This window comes from Kryptolebias marmoratus, linkage group LG20 (assembly GCF_001649575.2).
Source record: "Kryptolebias marmoratus isolate JLee-2015 linkage group LG20, ASM164957v2, whole genome shotgun sequence".
NCBI classification, from domain to species: Eukaryota; Metazoa; Chordata; class Actinopteri; order Cyprinodontiformes; family Rivulidae; genus Kryptolebias; species Kryptolebias marmoratus.
The window spans coordinates 20456689-20477626 of NC_051449.1; the positions used below are offsets into that span (position 1 = coordinate 20456689).

Genomic DNA, 20938 nt, shown 5'->3' on the forward strand with positions numbered 1-20938 from the left:
GGGGGGGGGGGGGGAATCGAAACAGAAGCTTAGAGTCGAAAAGGTGAAGGAAAGTTTGATGCATTTAAATATTCGCAACCCCTCCCTGTCCTCTGCAGCTAACGCCCACACCCATTCTTTAAAACACCCTGAACATGACTGAACTGGTGAGGATCTGAGGGCAAGCCCGGGCATGTTTCCAGGACCTGTCACCATGAGCGTGGTCATCTGCCCCCCACCCCACAACTCGCACTAATTACCGAGAAACACTCAACATTTAGCTTTCAATTTTCTGCAACTCTCGTGGAGTCCATTTTCTCGCCGACCTGAAATGCACGGCAGGTATTCGAGTCCTTCGCAGCACCCCTCCCATCCTTCGTTCACGCCAAGGCTTTTATATATTATAGGTTTTCCATCGAGCTTAAAGCCTCTGAGAGAAAAGAAAAATTTTGGCTGTAGACTGTGCTTTAAGGGGGGGGGGCAGACCGCATCAAGAGGAGGTGAAGGGCGATATATTTCACTGCAGGACAAAAGTGCCTTTCATGAGGCAGTTAGGGGAGAACACAAGAGCACCCTCAGACAAGAAAATGTGGCCGTCTCCCACCATCCGCTCACCTCCCCCCCCTCTCTCTTTCTGACCTTAAAATAAACAAAAGGCAGGTGCAGCAGGCACGAACGCTGCGGCTCCTGAAATTCTGCAAAATTTAAAAACCCGCACGCCCTCCCCTCCCTCGGCTCGTCCGCCCGAGCTTTCCAGAAACCGCCGAGCCGAAGTTCACCAGGAGGAGGGCTGAATCAGACCAAGCTGGAAACGGGGAATTCGGCTCGTTCTTGACCTCGGAAGAACGACCCCGAGGTGTCTGCATTGTTCTCAGAGCTTAGAATATATATCGGGATTGTATCGCCAAAGCAAAATCAGTATCGCAAACGCTTCCAATACGTTTTCTTTTTCCATGCTTAAGAAAATACGTATATTTAGAGATCAGGTCCCCTAAATGGCCGCACGTGATGGAGAGTGTTGCGAGCGTCAGGATGACAGAAAATATGGGTTTAACGCAAAACGATACTGTAATCGCGATATCCAATAATCTGCTGATTTCCTAATATTGAGCAGCTGTAGCTAAAACATTAATTCATGAGGGACAAAAAAAATTACCTATGAAACACTTTGTACAGTAAATTGTAACGCAAAGTGTTTTACAACAAATAAAAAATATAAAGATGTGTTTAACATGAAAATAAAAAATACCCCAGGTAAAAGCGTGATAATGACTGGATTATGGACTGAGCTTCGTTAATGAGGAACACCAGAGGTAGATATTAAAATGTCACATTTGCATAAAAGTAATAAAATAATTATATAAACAAAAAGGAGCAAATTTATACACAGTATTTTAATAATTTACTTGCTTTCTCGTGACTTTGTAATTGTGTCATTTCCAGACTCGCTGCTTTTCTTTGTCCCTTGTGTTTATTTTTCCTTAGTTTGTTTGAGAAGGTACTGGGTGGGGGGTGTTTATGTGCTGCTGCTGGCATGAAAAAAATGTATTTGTAAAAAAACTCTGTTCTAAAAAAAAAAATTAAAAAGAATGAAAAACTATAAAGACAATTGTAAAACTAAAACATTACAGTATCAAGCAGATGTATAAAAAAGCAAGTTCAAATAAAATGAATACTACATCTACTTTATTAATAATAATAATAATTAATTAACTAAAATAAATGAGTCATTTATGCTGAGGTGTGGCGACAAATAAAACTTTTAAATTAAACTTTAAGTTACTAAAGGAGAATAGACGTAGTAGTTTAGTTAATTAAATTATATTTTCTATCATTTTTATTTCCTATAGAAATGTAAACATATCTTTCAGGGAGTTGGAGGGTGGAGCTGGCAGCTGGGATCGAACCCGCGACCTTCTGATCGGCAGTCCTCAGCTGAACTGTTACGGTGTAATACCGCGGTGATGGAGGCTGGCGCGGCCGCCGGGACTCCCGCACCCCGGGGAGGGCTCCGGGGCTCCGGCCGCGGGGCGAGAACAAAGCCCGGAGCTCGTTAAGCCCGCCTCAGCTCTCCCCTCCACCTCATCTCCTCCCGGGAGGAGACGAGCCAACCGAGCCCGTCCAACTTTTGTCACGGGCCAGCCCGGGTTTGCTCGGGACAAAAGAAGAAGAAGAAAAAAAGGAGGCGAGCCACTGCGCAGATCCTCCGACAGGTATTACGTAATGGGCCAGAGGAGCGGGCTCTGCTGCCACCGCTGGGGGAGCTGCTCCTTCCAGAGCAGCTTTATTACACAGGCACAAAGACAGACAGAAAGCACGCAAGACAGACAGGCAGACAGGCAGGCAGACAGGCAGGCAGAAAGGTGTAAAAGAACAGAGAAAAAGACGCTTCAGCTCCAGACAATGGCTGCCTTTTGAACCCCGACTCACCTGGTGGCGCTTGATCCATCTCGATGTAGAATAAGCCTTCGGGAGGATAAACCATTCCTGTTGTACAGCTGTAGTCCCGGGTGCACTTGTTGTCTTTGTTGAAGGTTTTAAAAGGTTTTATTGTCTGGCAGCGGATGGACCAGGTTCAGGCTTCGCCGCGGTCCTGCACCGACTCGGACAAAAGGCGTAAAGAAGCGAAAGAAACCCGTCCTCAGGTCCCGAGCGCGTGGACATGCCAGAGTCCAGGTGTGCCGTCTCAACCACGAGCCTGTCAGCCTGAGGTCTTTCTCGTCCTTTTCCAGCAGCGCCCGCCTCCTCACACACTGACTCCGCTCCGCTCCGTGCTCCTCTGCTCCTCTTCTCCTCGCCTCGGAAGTGGGGCGACTTTAAAGGGCTGCTCCAGCCTCGTCCAGGATCAGACCAACCCCGGGGAGGACGAGGGGGGGAGTCCGTCTACCTGTTAGACTCGTTCCCCGCTGAAACGCACCTCCTCCACCGTCTACGCAGCACCTATTTGAAAGCAAAATCTAAACGTCTCCATATTATCTTCTGTACTAATTGATACACCCGCATATTCCGAGTATTTAGGATGGCCGCCCCCCCTTTTTTGTCTTTGTAATGGTACATTCCAGACGGGTTCATTCAGCTCCTCTCAGCTAAGCTGGAACAGATGAATAAATCCTGACAGAGCATGAATGGAAAAAGGAAAACTGGCTGGAATCGTTTCATGAAAATGTTTGAGTTCGTATTTAAGACAGCCAGGTATTAAATCCATATTCCTGCTGAGCAAATACACAGTGTTGCTTAGGTGACCTCATGCCTCACCTTCCAGCAGAAATCAGGGACAGTTATGGTCGTTTTGACGCCAGGGTCTGTGGAAGTGTTAATATCTTACCTGTTTCAGATGACTCTTTGAGTAACCTCGGTTTGGAGAAACAGGGTTTAATTCTGACCAGGCTGACGAGCTAACGGCTAGTCTGAGAAAGTTAAAGCCATAATAGCTGTCAAAACACATGGTTTTGGTTTGATTTTTTTTTGTATGTGTATCATCTATGATTAAAAATATCCACTAAATATGCACCATTCACTACCAAAAGTCTACCACACGATTTGTAAAGTCATGTTTTGTTGCCAACAATTACGAGTCATTTGTTTACATCCGAACATCGACGAGTACCCTTCAGTTAATTGTGTTCGAAGCGTAGAAATTCAAATCAAAAACACTGAAAAAATTGTGTATTTTGACAGCCATTATGGCTTCGACGGGACAGTCTGGCTGTTTTTGAAGTTTCAGGTCTCCCTGACAGTGAATCTCAGCCATTTCGTCTTGGTTTTTAACGTTTTTATAACAACTCTTTCTGAAAAACGGCATACTGGTGTGAGAGAGCGCTACGTCGGCTAATATTAAACCTCTACACTTGACACTGTTTCTTTAGTTCGTCGCTAGTTTCTCAACTGTTATGACGCTAACTTATGAGCCCTGAGAGTGGGCTGACGGTGCCGATGTCGGCTAAAGTGGCGTTCTGTCACACTGGTGTGTCGATTTTGAGAAAGAGCTGTTTTATCATTCTGAAAAAGGACGTAAAACGGGGCTCACCGCTTCAAAAATGACCTTTTAAAACAGCTCAAGTCTTCAAGATTTGATAGCGATTCACACGATTGCTGTTTTATAACCCTTTCCACTGCTGTCAGTTTTGAATATCAGTGCTGCTCAGGTTGAATTTTGTGATTATCTGCAAATGGAAATAAGAAAAACAATAGATAGCTGTCACACTCGGATCATACTGATGAGTTAATAACTTTTAATCCGAGCAGAAATGCTGTCAAAACTGAATTTTACCATCTTAAATCTCCAAACTTCTACATTTCTTTTTTTTTTTTTGGCGTGGATCGTTCTGTGCTTTGTGTTGGGGGTTTGTGGCACCCTTCTGACTTTTTTCAGGCATTCTCTGCAGCTGTTTTCTGTATGTGTAGCTTTATTTTCACCACAGTTGTTACTTATAATAATAATATGACAATTGCCTTTCCGTATTTTAGTCCGATGTTGTTCAGCTTAACAGATTATGTAGGAAAACATCACAATTTATAAAACTAAAACTGTCTTTTCACGAGTCAGCAGAAATGGACTACATAAACAACTGTGTACTTACATGTTTTTCTTGTTTTGTATTGTTTTTTTTTCTTCCCCCTCTTCTTTGTTTTTGCTGATTGTGTTTATTTTTTGCACTCAGTGAACTGTAATTATTTTCTCTATGCAATCAAAAAAATCCCAGTGATTTACTGCCACTAATTTCACATTACGTGGCTATCTTGGGAGACATATTTGGACATTTCTGCTGGAAGTGCTACAGCTAGCTGCTGCTGCCACTGTTAGTGTTTGCGATTAGCTGTGAAGTACTGCGTAAATTATTGAGCACTGACAAAACTGATGGCGCTAAAAGGTCGGTGAAATACCGTTTGCCTAAATCGCAGTGACGTGTTCTAGGTTGGGGTGGATTTAAAGCGGACCTAGCTGGGTTCAGACTAGCCATTAGCTCATCAGTCCAGCCAGGAACAAACCCTGTGTCTTAAAACTGAGGCTGTTCAAAGAGCGAGCCACAGCGGGCAAGACACTAGTGGGTCATAACTTTTCCACTGAACCCTACTTCAAAATGGCTGAAGCATTCCTTCAAGCTGTCTTCAGCTGCCCCCCCCCTCCGGAGCGCGAGGCCTTTTGTTTAAGAAGTAGGAGAGTAGCCTTCCATGTTGGCAGCTGAGCGTTGGATTCTTGTTAGGCCTGTCCAACATGTTTGGCGGCAAATGAGGCATCCTGTCTGTCACCGCTCGTATTTCGGACTCGAGAGCTCTGAGGTCACCCTGCAGAAGAAACGGCGGCAGGTGTGCTCGCCGCCGCAAACCTCAGGCCGCAGCGCACTGAAAGGGCCGATTCTTTTTACGGCCAGGCACTGCTCCGTGCGCTAAAAATGGGCCCTCGCCGCCCTGTTCGCGTTGCATGAATACATGCATTGTGGGGGCCTGCGGGCACGACACGGAACAACACTGTGCTGTAAATTTAACCAGCCGAGGCCTCTTCCTCCAGCTGACGTTGGCGGCTGCACAGAGAGGGGGACAGGACCCGCTCGGTCAGAGGTCCGTCTCTGTTGGTGTCCAGGCGTTTACGGCTAAATCCCTTTTGACCCCAGCCCCGAGAGTCATGGGAGGTTTCTCCCTCCAGCATTCCTGTTTCTTTTCTTTTCTTTTTTTCCACCATCAGTGTCCAGAAACTGTGTCAAACTAACTGCCATAACTGGGCTAAATATACGTGTGTGTGTGTGTGTGTGTGTGTGTGTGGTTAATTGAAGGAGGCACAAACTGGGATAATTATTGTTTAAAAAACAAAAAAATGCTGTTTAACTTCTATCACGGAGGTTAAAGGGTTCATTTGACATCAGGAGATCCATCATTTAACAGGTCTGTAAGTGTGGGTGGCAGCCCACGGTGCCCACGTGTGTGTGTGTGTGTGTGTGTGTGTGTGTGTGTGTGTTCAGGAGTGGTGTATGATGTCCAAGTGGTACTTTCCTGCCTTCCATGTCTTCATACTTCAGCCTCGAAGCATGTCGCGGCATGTCACTTGGCTGCCACCCCCCACCCCCTCCCTCTCTACAGTGACATACTTTAAAGAGATAGTTCAGTCATTCTGAAGAGGGTTTCCGTGGAAAAGTTATACTGTATTTTCCGGACTATAAGGCGCACTTAAAAGCCTTCAATTTTCTCCAAAAACCACAGTGCACCTTATAATCCGGAGCGCCTTATATATGAAAGAAGTCGTAATGTTTTAGTACGACTTTGGTAAACTACAAAGCTGCACCACTTGCAGCATGAAGGCTCAGTTATAGTCATGCAGGGCGCAGATCTGAGCGAGCGTGAGTTTTGAACCATTTGATTATCTTTGTGATCTCTCATTGAGGGATCATATAAATGCTGATACAGGCGAACCAGCTCCGCTAGAGCACCAAAATCATCCATTTTGAATGGAGCGCGTTGTGCACGGTCCTCGGGAAGTTACCAAAATTGGGATGTGCACGATGCACCTTATAGTCCCGTGCGCTTTATAAACGACGAAAGTTCGAAAATGGACCATTCATCGACAGTGCGCCTTATAGCGTGGAAAATTCGGTAAATTCCCTAAAGAAACTGAATTTCTGCGACAGTGCAGTGGTAGTGTGGAGTCCTGAAGGACATTTGTTAAAGAAGCTAAAAGAAGCAGAACACGAGCTAAAAGATAAAAGAAGAAAAATATTTGCTAAAGGTCAAAAGTAGCAAACTAAAAGCTAAAAGTAAAACACCATCTAAAAGTAGAAGAAGGCCAGCTATAAAGTAAAAGTAGCAGAATGGTAGCTAACAAGTAAAAGTAGTAAAATCTATCTAAGTTGCTAAACAACAGCTAAAAGATTAAAAGTACCAAAAGGCTAGCAAAAAGGTAGAAGTAACAGAATTGTAGCTAAATGCTAAAACCATCAGAACAGCAGCTAAAAACTAAATGTAGCAGAATGGTAGCTAAAAGCTAAAGGTTGCCTCAGAAGCCAAAAACAGAGTAAGTGTGCTGAAGCAGATTTCAAAGACAACAGTGTTTTTTTTTAACTGAATCGAAGAGATCTCATTCTATTTCTACGGGGCAAAAAAAAATGGAAAAAAAGTAAACATTGTAAGTAAACAAAGTATAAAAGTGACAAAAAAACAGAAAGTGGCAGAACCCAATTCCTGAACGAGAGGAATGTTTTGGTGTATGAATGGTTAAAATGGCAGAAAACATGCAGAAAAATCTAAGAAAAACTGAAAACCAGTGGCGTGAACGCTGGAGAAATACAGCCTCATCTGTTAGCTGATCAGACTGCTTCGAAGTAAACTATTTCTCCACAACTAAGGCTGTTCGTAGAGCTATCTACAACAGGTAAGACGTTTATCATTCATGCCTTTTCCACAGAGGCTGAACTCTGTGGTCATATTGTTTTATTTAACTCGATGTTTGTTCCCCTCTTGGTGTTGTCTCTCCAGTAAGACCTGAAGGCTCCGCAGCCCCCCGATCCGGGCAGTCCTGATGGGATCACTGGAAGCTAATCACAAGATTACCAGGATGGGCTGATACTGCAAGCGTGCCAGCTGCCGGTTAGCTGATGTGACTCATCTCGATATCCTCCCCCGTCTTCCCGCAGTATGCCGCCAGATTGTGGCGGTGTTAGGATACCTCTGCAGGAGTTCCAAAGAACAGGCAGATGTTCCCCGGCGTTTAATACGAGCACCAGCTGTCAGAATAACACGGCCCGCACTGATCTGATAAGTAACCTCGGACGGGCGAAGAAGCGCCATAATGTCCGGTAAACGGAGAGGGGAGATGGACAGATCTTGTTCGAGTGCGGCCATTTCTTCTGCTCAGAAACTTAAATAAGGAAGCACCTGGGAGAATGTGAAGCATTCGGCGTTGTGGAGATTATTAGGTCAGCGGGGCTCGGTGTGTGGTATGTGAGCTCTGTGGTGACAATATGAAACGAGCTAATCCTCCTGTTTGGGAGTGTTGAACGTGTACGTGACAAGCCTCCTGCTGTCGCACGCCATCCCACGAGAAGTTAAATACGACCCGGTTTTTAACTCGGTTTTAGAGTTCGTGTCTTTCAAGAGGAACGCTCGCTGTATTTGTCTGTGTCGTTAGCAAAATATCTCCTGACCCGCTGGACAGGATTTGAATGGAAGCTGCAGAGAATAATCGTTGGATGCACATCTATGACTGATTAGCTTTAGCAATCACCTTAACTCAAAATGGCTGCCACAGCCAACTAACCTTAGGAAACACAAACATGTCCATAACTTAGTTGGTTTTTCAGATACTGAGCTAAAATCTGCTGTGGTAGTAGCTGATCCCCAACACATACTCGGAGTGCCGCACATTGTGCAGCATCTTTGCCTAAAAATTTGGTATTAACAGTTGGAGTTGACCTTGTCTGTTAGCAAAATATCTCATCAAGCACCAGATGGATTGTACTGAAACTCTCAGATGTACGTCTACAGCTGATTAACTTTTGGAGTCACCCTAACTCAAGATGGCAGCCCCAGCTAATCGACATTTGCCAACATAAAATTTGCTATAACTCTGTCATTTTTACAGCTATCGAGCTGAAGCTTGGTGTGGTAGTAGCCAGAAGTCCTCCTCAACACATACTCTGAGAGCTTGCATGAGATTGTGCATAACATACAGTAATTTATGATAATGATAAAAATGGCCGTAACTCCGTCCCCTCTCATCATAACATGATCTTAGTTTAAAACTCTGGCATGAAGGCTGGCGGGCGATATGCATTCCTCCAAGGATCACCAGGCCTTTAATTATCAGCTGTTTTTACAGTATCTGTGTTGTAGTAATGTAGGGCACATTTTATCTGGTTTCGTCCATCAGAACAAGCCTCACAGACACAATATGGAGAAACGGTGTCAGGGATTTGTTTGGTTTACCAATGTCAGCATCTGTGTCACGGTCTCGCTTTGTATCCTTGAGCGAGCTGCACATCCCTCAAATCTTCTGTCCCGTAGTGTGCTGCTATTCATGGCTATTACAGGGATACATAACGGTCCTGGCAGGGAGCTCGGCTTTCACCATGGTGAAACTGTGGGGTTTCCCTGATCGGCAGCCAGAACCAGAGCACAATAGCATGCAGCGGTCCTGCCAGAGGCAACTCAAACTGTGGGCAGAGTGCAGGGCGGCTCTGGTCTGGACCCCGGGACCCTGCCATTGTGGAAATGTAAGTGGGGACAGTGTCTGAACGACTTGAGCTGGAACAGAAAACCTTGGATAAAACCAAAACTATGAGCTTCAAATAGCTGGGCCCTGGGAAACATGGCTTGTTCTTTTCAGGAGGTCAAAGAGAAGCCAAAAAAGAAAGGGGAGAAAAACAGAAACCGATGTTTGATGGAGGGAAATTGGAGGCTACTGTTTCTAAAGACATCAGCAAAACTGACACACCATTTTCCCCAAACACTACTCCGGTGTCTGCCTGTCTTCTTCCTTCCTTAGGTGTGCCCCTCTCCTCTTCTTCACTGCTGTCCGAATTAACACGCAGCGGTCGTACCCGGCACTCATCATTCTGCCGGAGATTAATCTTACTAACAGAGGTGACAACTGAGGTACTCGTGGCATGCAGCCACATAAAATCTACCAGCTAAGGGTCTGAGTTACGCAGGGGAGGATGAGCTTGTGGTTTCAGCGGCCTCTGTTGCCTCAGAAGCTTCCTCCGCCTCTTTGCCAGGGCCAAATAAAAGGCCTGAGTACAAAATACAGAGCAGGCAGAAAAGAGCTACGAGTTTGTTCTTCAGTTGGAACAACCCCACATCCAAAAAAGTTGGGATGTTGTGTAAAATGCAAGCCAAAACCAAATGCAATGATTTACAAATCTCATGAGACAATTTTTATTCATAATGGACCTACCTTTTTTTTTTTTTCGGGGAAAACAAGGTAGTTTTTAATTTGATGGCATCAACACATTTAAAAAAAATTAGGATGAGCAACAGAAGGCTGTCAATGTAAGTGGTATGAATAAGAAACAGCTGGAGGAGCATTTTGCAACTAATCAGGTTAATTGGCAGCAGGTCAGTAAGAGGACTGGGTGTAAAAAGAGCATTTTAGAGGCTAAAAGATGGGCAGAGGTTCACCAGTCTGTCTAAAATCAGTGAAACAATTTCAGAATAATTTTCTTCAACAGAAAATTACATATTATCATCAAAAGAAATCTCTGAGCAGAAGCCTGAAAGTTAATATTGGATGGTTGTGATCTTTGGGCCCTCAGGGGCCACTCCATTAAAATCAGGTCTGATTCTGTTCTGGACATGACTGCATGGACTCAGAAACACTTCCACTAATCATTCTCTATAAACACAGTGCTTAAAGCTCTATCAGGCAAAGAAGAAGTCATATGTGAACACTATATAGAAACTCTGCCACCTTCTCTGAACCAAAACTTATTTAAAACCGAGGCAAAGTAGAAAACTGTAAAAAAATAAAATAAAATAAAATCTGAAATTCTTTTTGGAAACCACAGACGCCACGTCCTAAAGAGGACAGAAACCACCTGGTCTGTTATGAACTCACAGTTCAAAACTCTGCCTCTCTGATGGTATGGGGGTGCATTAGTGTCTCAGGCATGGGCAGCTTACACATCTGGAAAGGCTCTGTCAACGCAGAAAAGTATATTTTGGTTTTAGAACAAATTATGCTCCCATCCAGGAGACATTTTCATGGAAAACTTTGCATATTTCAGCAAGACGACGCTAAACTACAGACTGCATCCATTACAGCATCAAGGCTTCTTATTAGAAGAGTCCTGCCTGCAGTCCAGACCTCTCACCTACAGGAAACATTTGACACATCATGAAACAAAAAAAGGGCTGTTGAGCAGCTAGAATCCCCCATCAGACAAGAATGGGACAACATTCCCTCCAAAACCTGCTTCTCTCCTCAGGTCCTGGATGTTTACAGTCTGGTGTTAGAAGAAGAGAGGAGGCTTCACAGAGAGAAACATGGACCTGGAACAACTTTTAGAGATGTGTTGCTGACATCAAATTCAAAATGGTACAATTTCTTAGTCTCGGTGTGGTAATGTTTACTTTGTGATTATAAACGGGATTAAAAGGGATCTTTCGGAGGTTTAAAAGGGGGATTATGTGGAAAGGTTATGAGCAATTAATACCTGTTTGAACGACTTCAGTTCAGACAAACATAGATTAGTTTGGCCCAGAATGATGAGCTAATGGCTAGTCTAAGAGAGGCCAAGACCAAAGTGGATTTCTGCCTTCCTAAAATAACTCCAATCTTTACTTCAAATGCTATTTTACATTTCTTTACATCCACATGATCTCAGCTTCCCAACGTGTCCTTCAGTAAGACACTGAGCCCCAGGTTGTCCCCAGACTGGACATTGGAGTGCGAATGGGTAAATGTGACTCGTATTTTAAAAGCACTTTAGCTGTATTTCGATTGTCCAGTCTCAGCATGACTCGCCTCGCTCTAATTCGACCCAACTCTCTTTCTACGCGGTCTCCGTAGTTTTCTCTGTAACTGAGTCCCGCCTGTGTGGGCGGATCGTCCCAGCACAGCCACCGGAAACTTACCACCAACAAGTTAAATAAAGTCAGAAAACGCTTACTATTCTCTGCCACGTTTTCCAAAAATGCCATGGCCGAGGCAAGGCCACTTTGCCTCCACCAGTTGTAGCCGGTAAAAAGAGTCCATGTGGTCCAGCTCCGTCTGAATTCTGCCATCAGCTAAAAAACACAGAAACATCTTCACAGCCTCAGAGTACCGCGGTGTTGGTTTACGTGTAACCATTTTACTAAACAATGAATGCTGTGGTTACGAGATTCTTTAAAAAGGTTGGGCCACTTGTGAAGGAGACGCTCTCATGATTGACATCCCTCCTTGGCCAATCAGTGGCATGCAGTCTGCTGGATCTTTAGCTCGACTCGGCTTGGAACCCTGGAGAGTACGTTCCAAGAAGCGAGCTGAAAGTGGGCGAGACCACCCATTGGAAAGACTCTGAACCCAGGCTGGGTTGACCCGGGTCGAGTTGACCCGAACAAAGTCAAGTCCATGGGAAAAAGGCCACTTGACTGGTCAGCAAGACCAGAGAATGGCTATCCATATAAATGCAATCCATATAACAAGTCTGGGACTATTTTGTGAGAAAATTTGTCACAAATTTTTTTAAACATGTTCAATTCTCAACCGACAAGACTGTATGCCTCTGGGACTCACACAATTTTAGAACCTACAGGAACATTTTGAGATACGTTGGAGACATCCTCACAAAGGCTGGTCGCCAAATAGTCGCCTGCAGGCGGACCCCAGTGAGATCCTGGCTTTGGATAAGACCTGAGGCAAATAGAAACTTTATGAAAACCACAAATCGGCACACTTTGTAACCGTAGGAGTCGCCTCCTGCTGGTCGGTCGTTAAACTGAAGGCACTGTCACATTAGCTTTATTTTTCAGACTAGAAGGTATTTCCACCATTTCAATACAGTCTGTTTCTACTGTTCAGCTGCAGCAATGGGTTCTTTTGACTGATGAACACTTAGATCCGGTTTTGACTTTTCTGGAAAGACAAAAAAAAAGCCATCTGAAAACCAGTCCAAACCCTTAAAGGCTTCAGGTTTCGCAAGATTTTAATTCAGAAAAACGGGCATAAATGCCCCTACAGTAGGCGTTCTAAAAACAAAGACTGCTATTGGTTTTCAAACAGAGAAGTCATGCTGTAGTCAGCCCGTCTGAAAGTTGAACTCAGCAGAACTCGTTTGCGGTGCGTTTTGTCAGCTGTGATGCCGTAAAGAGAGAAGTCATGTGTGTCGGCGAGCGGAGGATCCGTGGCTCGAAGCCCGCTGAAGTTAAGTGAGAAACCCGGTCTTTCTCCCTCTCACAAGCACACACAAACGCACCAACACAATCCCAGGCTTTCATCCAAAGCTACATTCAAAAGCTGAGAACTCTCTCAAGCTCCTGGGTAGTGCCCCCCCTCCTGCTCAGCCATCACATCAGGACTATAACTCTATTAGGCACAGCTCCAGGACAAACCAAGCAACCCATAACCCACAATGGCATCATTGTCAGTGGGGATTGCAGCCATTGTCGTCCATGCTGCAGGATTTATACCCCCACCACCCCCGCCACCCCTCCCATATTGGGACCTTCAACTCTGACCCAACTTGCCATCTCACATGCTCTGGACCTGGGAGCTTGTGAGGCCTTATGCTTTCCAGGTCTTATACAAAAAAAAAAAAAAAACCTCCACAATGCCCGAAGCCTGAAAAGTGGCTTCTGTGCACAGCGCCAGTACTGGGCTCATTCAGGTTAGTGTCAGCCCCGGACCGAGTGGAGGGGGTGGGTGGCGTCGAGGGTGAGAGTTTGGAGTTGTGGTTGGACTGCTTGACCCATAGAAAAGGTCACTTGCATGGCATGAGAGGAGAGGAGCTGCTTAAATGGCTCTTTTCTCTCCCCCGGCCAGGCCCGAGGAGCTGTATAGTTATTTATGAGTGTGTGGGAGAACAAGAGGGGCTTCACCGAACCCCACCAGCACTCTTTGTTGGGAGGGCTGGGCCCAGGAGCACGTCGCTGGTTCTGTTCTGTCATGTATACATGCCGTGAAAGCAATCAGACTCCTCTGAACCCCCCTCCCTCCTCCCAGATCAGGACAGGACTCTGTTACGAGGCAGATTTTGGGGAATGAGGTGTGCTTTAAACATTCGCTGTCACCAGGGGCACTGATGCTTCCCAGGGTCTGGAACAGTCCCAAAGGTCCTGAGACCGTCTTAATTAGTGCTCGCAGGCACGTTCATGTTTTATTATTACCTGTTGTAGAAAGCGCTCGCCTCAGTTAGGAGAAATCAGGTTTAATTCTGACACGACTGATGAGCGAACGGCTAGTCCGAACACAGCTAAAGACCAAAGTGGACTGCTGCCGTCTCAAAACAGCTCGTCTGCCAAATTTCATCATGGTTCATGAATTTTATCAACTTTTCGATGCCATCAGTTTTGCATTACACACTTATTTACATAAAAATTCTCTGTTTTTTTATGCAGGTGGAAATAGTGGCAGCAGCAGTAGCCAGCTGTGGCACTTCCGTTGCAGCCCCTGAATTTTACGAGACGCACAATTGTTTTACGAGACAACACATAAATTTCACAAGACGTCGGCCGCAATAACTGCGTAACGCAAACCCGATGGTGTTCCAGAAAAGGGACTGTTTGTCCCAGCAGAGTTACCGTAGCTTCTTGCTGCAGTAAATCTTTGCATTTTCACATCTTTTTAATCTTTTCTTCAATGAACTCTGATAAATATACATGTCCACAAATAATGTGTATTGAGACTTTGAAACATTTGATCTGTGTATAAATTTTCAGACGTAAACACGATGCTAATTGCGTTAGCTTTTCTATGTTGTTTTTACAGTGAAGTTAGCGTCTGTGCTAATTGTCGGTCAGCAGCCTGTGATTAATAAGGTTCTTGACATATGTTATTGTGCACTTTGTGTTATATCTGGAAATATATAAATCTGTTTACTTATGTAAAATAAGCCATAGTCATTTAAGTTTCAAAATCATCGAAAATGCATTGATAAAGGTTTTATAAATGTGCCTAAAAATTCCAACTCCTACTAGTTTCTGGTGAGAATTTAACTCTATTTCTCCAAACTACAAGATATTAATGGTTCATAACTTTTTCACGGAACCCCTCCTCACACTGGCTGAACTATATTAAATTATCTGTAATGTTGACACTTCATATAGTGACACTATTTGCTCCCATGTAGCGTCCACTGGCTGCTAAGGTTGGTTTCATTTTTTTCACCTTTCCTATAAAACCTCGCATGAAAGCGTGAACCGAAACAGTAATCCAGTATTGTTCAGCTGCATCCTGTTTCTTGCTCGAACCCACTCAAGAATTTTCTCAAAGTAAATACACGAAGGCGATTGACTTGAGTCACACAGTCCTCATGAGTTTGATGTTCCAGAGAATAAATTAGCTTTGCCTTCCCAGAATTACATAAAGTTTCTGAGAACACCACAGCAGCGCTCTGCCAGTGTAACACACACCACTTTTTTCTCTCTCTCTCTCTCTCTCTTTTCCCCTGACAAAGTTAAATTAAGCTTGAATTTCATGCCGAAGTCAAATGGTCATGATGTCATGGTTTGAGGACAGAATGACTCGGTTTGTCTGTTGACTGAGAAGGCCTATTCTTGCATGTTTGGGTGGGAGTGCAGCGTATAATTGCAGAGCGGGATAGCACGGAGGGATGGGGGAGGGAGCGAGTTAGCACGCAACATGAGTTCTGGCCCACAGTTGCGAGTGTGGGTGCCAAACTTGTCCAGAGGGCTGCTGTGTGTATCTGTGCGCGCGGCTGTAGCTCTGCTGTGCCTCGAGGCGAGCACCGTTCCAAGACACATCTTTCATTTGCACATGTTGAATAGCTTAGAGGAAGGGGGAGGGGGGGGGGGCAGTTTGGGCTGGGAATGATCTGGCTTACTGGACTTTTTACAGGATACTCGGGTAGTAGCGGGGCTGGGTTGAAAGTTCAGATCGTTTTTCGGAGTCTCATGTTTTCTCCTAGGCTCCTATTTCTTATTTTTTTCTCTCTCCCTCTTTTCTTTTTTTTTTTCCAGCGTTGTTTCGTCGTCAAGTCAGTTGTTAGGGAGCAACCAAACCGCTGTACACGTGTTCCAGCCATCCGAGGATTACACTGATCCAAAAATCTGACAGTACGGGAAGAGAATGGAAAGCTTTGTCGGCCTTTTCATATCCTCTCAGTGGGAGGTAGAAAGCCAGACGTGGGCCTGCGCTGGTGGGTGTTAATGGGGGGGTGGGTGCGAGCGCTCAACTGCCAACCAGATGGACAACCCAGCCCTGAGTATTTAGGGAGATCATATGGGATAACCTTGCAAAGACAGATTGACATTTTGCTGACAAAACAAACCACCCCTAGTTCGGCACGCAAGACCCCCCCCCCCCTTTTCCTCTTGTTGCCCACACACATGCACACAAACTCCCATACAAACCCATTCAAGTGGTGTTTGCTTTAGTTGGTCTTGAAGATGTTATTTTAGCGCAGGCTGCACACTCAGCGAGGAGCCATAACAAAAAGAGGACGGGACAGAGGAATCTGGGATTACACAACTCCTGCTCAAACAACAGCGGCGGCGGTGACCCGGCTGAGTAAATGACACGGCCTTGAGCCATTAGAGGAGCGAGCAAACTTGCCTTTCTGCGTCATGCGTTGGGTTTTAATCCAGTCTTTTTAAGGCCGCGGGGTGGGGTGGGGCTCCCAGGGCGTTAGGGACGCCATCACCCGTTGGACTTCACCTGAGAACGGGTTGGACCGCTGAAACAGGCCCTTTAGCTCCTAACGAAACTGGAAAACGTCTGAAGGAGGTTTGAAAGGTGTCAATGCAGCTACTGCCTGAAACTCCAGCAAACGTCAACTTTGGTCTCTAAACCTCAGGAATAAGTTGGTAGTCATCTAAAACTGATAAAATTCCACATTTGGATGTGTAAACTGAACAAAGAGTGGAAAGAGAACCAAGATCAAAAGAAATGTTAAAGCTGCTGCAGTGGCTCATTAGGGTCACCATGGTAACCGCCTGTCAGAGCTCCTACTACTATGACTGGCAGACGGAAAAGGAGCCTGGAAAGTAAGCCTCAGACAAACTTGCCACAACGCAAAGACTGAATTCCTGAACCGTGAGAGGCAGGACTGTCTGGTCGTCACCGTCGACGTATATCATAACTCGACACACAACCAGAAGCTGGTAGTTGAAGCCACGAAGACCCAGCGCCCTCTAGTGGCTGACTGCAGTACAGTTTTAAAGTGCTGGCCCTCCATGCAAACAAATAGGATATTTTCCTGACTCAGTTGTTGATTTTTGTTGATGTACGTAGCTGTTGCCTTGCTGTTATGTTCCAATACACATTTTTAATACATGTTTAGTTTCAATAAAGTTATTTGAGGCTGAAAAAAGTGTCATGTTACACTGTGATTGATGATGTAACAGCCTGTTAGAGAGTTAGAAGGGTGTGTAGACTTTTGTATGGAGGCTACGGCCCCACATGTACTCTGGCTCCCAAATCTCAACATGGCAGCTCCCAAAGAACTGATATTTTGACTTTTGGACAGTGGAAGTCAATGGAGCTGCTTCGTCCAACTTTATTTGTGTCTATAGTCATCTCACGTCAATTTGCATATATTGGTTAAAACAAATCTTCACTTTTAGTTTTAAAAACAAATTTTTGAGCTCAGGTCCAATGAACGTCTATCAGGGTTTTGATGTGAGCACTCTGTATTCTGGGGGAAATTGAGAGGAAACCATAAGTCCTACACTAATGAGAGGCACAATGTGGGAACGAGGACAAAAATGCCTTCCATTTGATGTATAAATTGTATAAGATGTGTAACGTTTGTGTGAATAGAAAGAGTTTGTTAGACCATTTGGTGGTAAAATCTCTAAAAATCACCAAACTTCAACTTTATTGTGTAAAAACCTTAAAAGATATCCAAACGCCAGCTTAGTCATGGAAAGTCCAGCGTCCTGTGACTTCAAACTTCCAATGAGCTGTAGAGTTCCAAGGATGGCTTGGTTTCCTCACTTGGTTCCCCGAATCCCCATTCTTGTGTATGGTGTGTTTTTCCCAACATTTTGGGAATTTCATCTGAACCATACGACGCGTGACGCCTCCAGAATGTCTTCAGAGGGTGGGCAGCCGGATGGAGCCATTGCCCCCATGAAGCCCTCCTGGGTGGCGCCCCTGTGTGTGATGTACGGCCATCAGGAGTCCATCACCTCACTGATCTCACTTAGATCTTTAGAGCTGCTCGAATGTCGCTGCGCAAGAATATGATAGTTTTAATGCGATGAATCAAACGTTAGCAGACTGAAGGATGAAATGTTATTTCTTCTCATTTTGGTTTGGTCAGAATAGTTCACTCAGATGGGGGGAAAAAAGTGCCACAAGATTTCTTTGACATAAAATGACAGAATAAACTTAACGGAGCTGCTTTGCTTCACTTTATATCTAAATCTCTCTGCAAAGCTTTGATTATTTGTGACACATGTAACACTAATTTACTTTATTAATACAGCTTGTACCCACACTGCATGTTCCAAAATACTGATTGCAGTTGTTGCCATAACATTTAAGTGAAATTAATCTCATCTCTCCCCTTCTTCTTTTTTTTTTACCCCTCTCAGTTTGGCACACAAGATTCAGGACAGCAGAGGCTGTAAAAGTGCTGACTGAACCCGCTCAGATTGTCACGGCGACACGAGAAACAAATCTTTTTCTTGTGACCACAGGAGTTTTGTGTTTTTTTTCCCCTCCTTTCCTTGCAGAATAAATTCTAATTAATGTGATTTGAGCACGGCTGCAATTAAGCGCGGCGGTGCCAAAGAAGGCTGTTAAAAGTTTATGGCTTTAGAGGAGGTTGTTCAAGGTTTACAGTCCAACAGCACTGACTGTAAGGAAAATGCTAAATATATCGCTCACATTCTTGTAGATTTACTGCGCCGAAGTATAATAGAGGAACGCGAACATGTGAGGATTGTAGACGCACATTTGAACAGCTGCGCTGATTTGATTGTGAAACAAACAAAAGAAAAATCACCTTTTGTAGACAAAACATTTGATTAATGCCAAAGTTTTAGACTTTGACATTATTCAAACATTTGGTCAAACATTAAAAATACATTTACTGCAAGATCTTGTTAGTGCTTAGAGTATGTGTAGCAAATTACTCTCACATCAAACTTTTGCTCAGTATCTGTAAAGTTGGCTAAGTTGTGGCCATTTTTTGCTTGCTCAGGTTGAGTAACTGTGACAGCCATTTTGAAATTGACTGACTCCACAAATAAGTCAGCCGTAGACGCACGCCCAGTGATAACGATCAGCGTTTCATCAAAATCTGTTCTGTGGTTCATGAGATATTTTGCTAACAGACAGACGGCGTCCACTCCAAATAGTTAATGCTTAAATTTTAATCGAAGATCTTATGCGAAACAGTGTTGGGAATTAGTTTCAGCTACTAAAACGACAAACTTTAGCTCAATAACTGGAAAACTGACCAGAGTGGCCATCTTGAATTAGGTTGACTCCGAATGTTAATCAGCTGTAGATGTTCATCCCAGAATTACTTTCTGAAAGTTTCAGTAAAATCTTATAAGTGGTTTAGGGGACACAGATAAAAACGTCATCACCTATATTTTACCTTTTGGCAGCGGGCAGTAATTGACATTTCCTAATTTGATTTTAAAGATAATTACACGTCGTTAAAGACACAAAAACAGCCTCTGCCAGGTTTTGTGTCATGTGTAGATCGTAAAACTTTGCATCAGAGTGTAAAAAAACGAATCAGTGGCTTTTTCAAAGAACTGTCAGGGTTCAAACAGCCTTTCGTTGTTAACGTTTGCTCGAAGGTGATGATGTTTTCGCCCTCATCTGTGTGTTTGTGTTCGATTGTTAGCAAAATGTCTCCTGAAACCACTGGATGGATTTGAAGGCAACTACAACTCTGTCCCTTCTCCTCATTGGACGGTCTCGGTTTTAAACTTGGGGCGACATGCATTCACACAAGGCATGCTGGGCCTTTAATTGAAAACGTAATGTTGTGGCAACAGGGGGACTGCGGTCACGCGGACGTGGACATACTATCACTGTCATCATGCTGGCATCACCTGAAAGCACAAAATACAGGTTCACGAAACTGCTGCTGCTGCGTCATTTAACACAACTGGCCTCTGTGTCTGAGCTCTGGGAAACAATCCCCGCAGAAGATACGGTCCGAAGGCTCCTTCTTGCGTCAAATCTTCGTGCCGCCACATCGGCAGCTTGTGTTACAGAGCTGTACGAAGTCCTCCCAGGCTTGGAGGACGCACCAACAGGCCGGTTTCAGCTGTGTTTTTTTATGTGACGAATGAAAGCCTGGGGGGGTCACAGACGGCAGGATCTGCCAAAGCAACTGAACAGGGCGGCAGTTTAAAGGGGGAACAAACATGGCCGACGATGGGCCGCGCTGCTACCTGCTCCTCTGACACCGCCCCCTCTTTTCACACCAGCTCACCCTGACTCGATCCACTCAGGAGCTCCAAAGACTCGAGCATGTCCCGACCGACTGGGACTGAGGTTGGGTCGGGTCTGTTCTGCTCACTCACTGACAGATTTGTTTTGCCAACTAGTGAAGACTCATAAAATCTGTCAATCCTCCCTCCAAAAAAACAAAACAAACTCTGCAGCGTTTCCTCAGCTTAACTCAGGGCTGTCAAACTAAAAACTTTGTCCCAGCCGAGGGCCAATCTCAATCAGTATTTATTGAAAAAATGCATAAATGAACCCTGGTTTTAGATGGAATATATCAAATCATTCATATAGAAACATCAAATACTTTTCCCCGGTAACATATTACAAAGAATTTAGAACGAACATGCTTTAATGAACAAAGAAAAATAGATCAAAATGAAAAACACATCATTAGAATTAATTTCTGAGCCATTCTTATGAACTTTTTTCCATTAAAACAGCTACAAAGCTCTGATTATACAAATACTAACATTTAACTTTGAAGCAAGAAGAAAATACAGAAAAAGACGACATACATTAAAGCAGACTGATTTCCAACATTGTTCCTTCCTTCATTGCAAGTTTATCAACAAGAGTTCACCTTCACCTTTCATCTTAAGGGGGCCAGAGAAAATGCTTCCAAGACCTGGTTCTGGCCCCCGGGCCTTGAGTTTGACACACGTGGCTTAACTGAACTGTTTATTTGCTCCGTTAAAGTTATAGCTATCATTCAACTGTTGGCAATCTGATGCGCTCAGCAGCCTCGGCACCACTCACAGACCAAAACAGGCCTCATTTGGCTAGGTTAGCTTAGCCTGGACGTCTGCACTTTTCCTCAAAGCCTGCGCTCTGTGACAGGTAAGATACTAACTACCGATCACCGTCAGGTAAGATGCTAACTACCGATCACCG

At 44.5% G+C, this 20938-nt stretch overlaps 1 protein-coding gene across 2 annotated transcripts in view; it reads right to left on the reverse strand.

Annotated features, from left to right (window-relative positions):
* The window catches only part of LOC108238336 (phosphatidylinositol 3-kinase regulatory subunit gamma), a 6870-nt gene extending 4021 nt beyond the window's left edge, over nt 1-2849 (reverse strand). The window contains exon 1 of one of the 2 annotated variants that reach the window (XM_017420346.3): nt 2410-2849. In XM_017420346.3, coding sequence (XP_017275835.1) covers nt 2410-2464 — 55 coding nt within the window. In that variant the 5' untranslated portion in view covers nt 2465-2849. Of the gene's footprint in view, nt 1-1389; nt 1415-2409 lie in introns of those variants that run through there. The other variant, XM_025006850.2, reaches the window with a different exon arrangement.
* Nucleotides 2850-20938: the final 18089 nt, after the last annotated feature.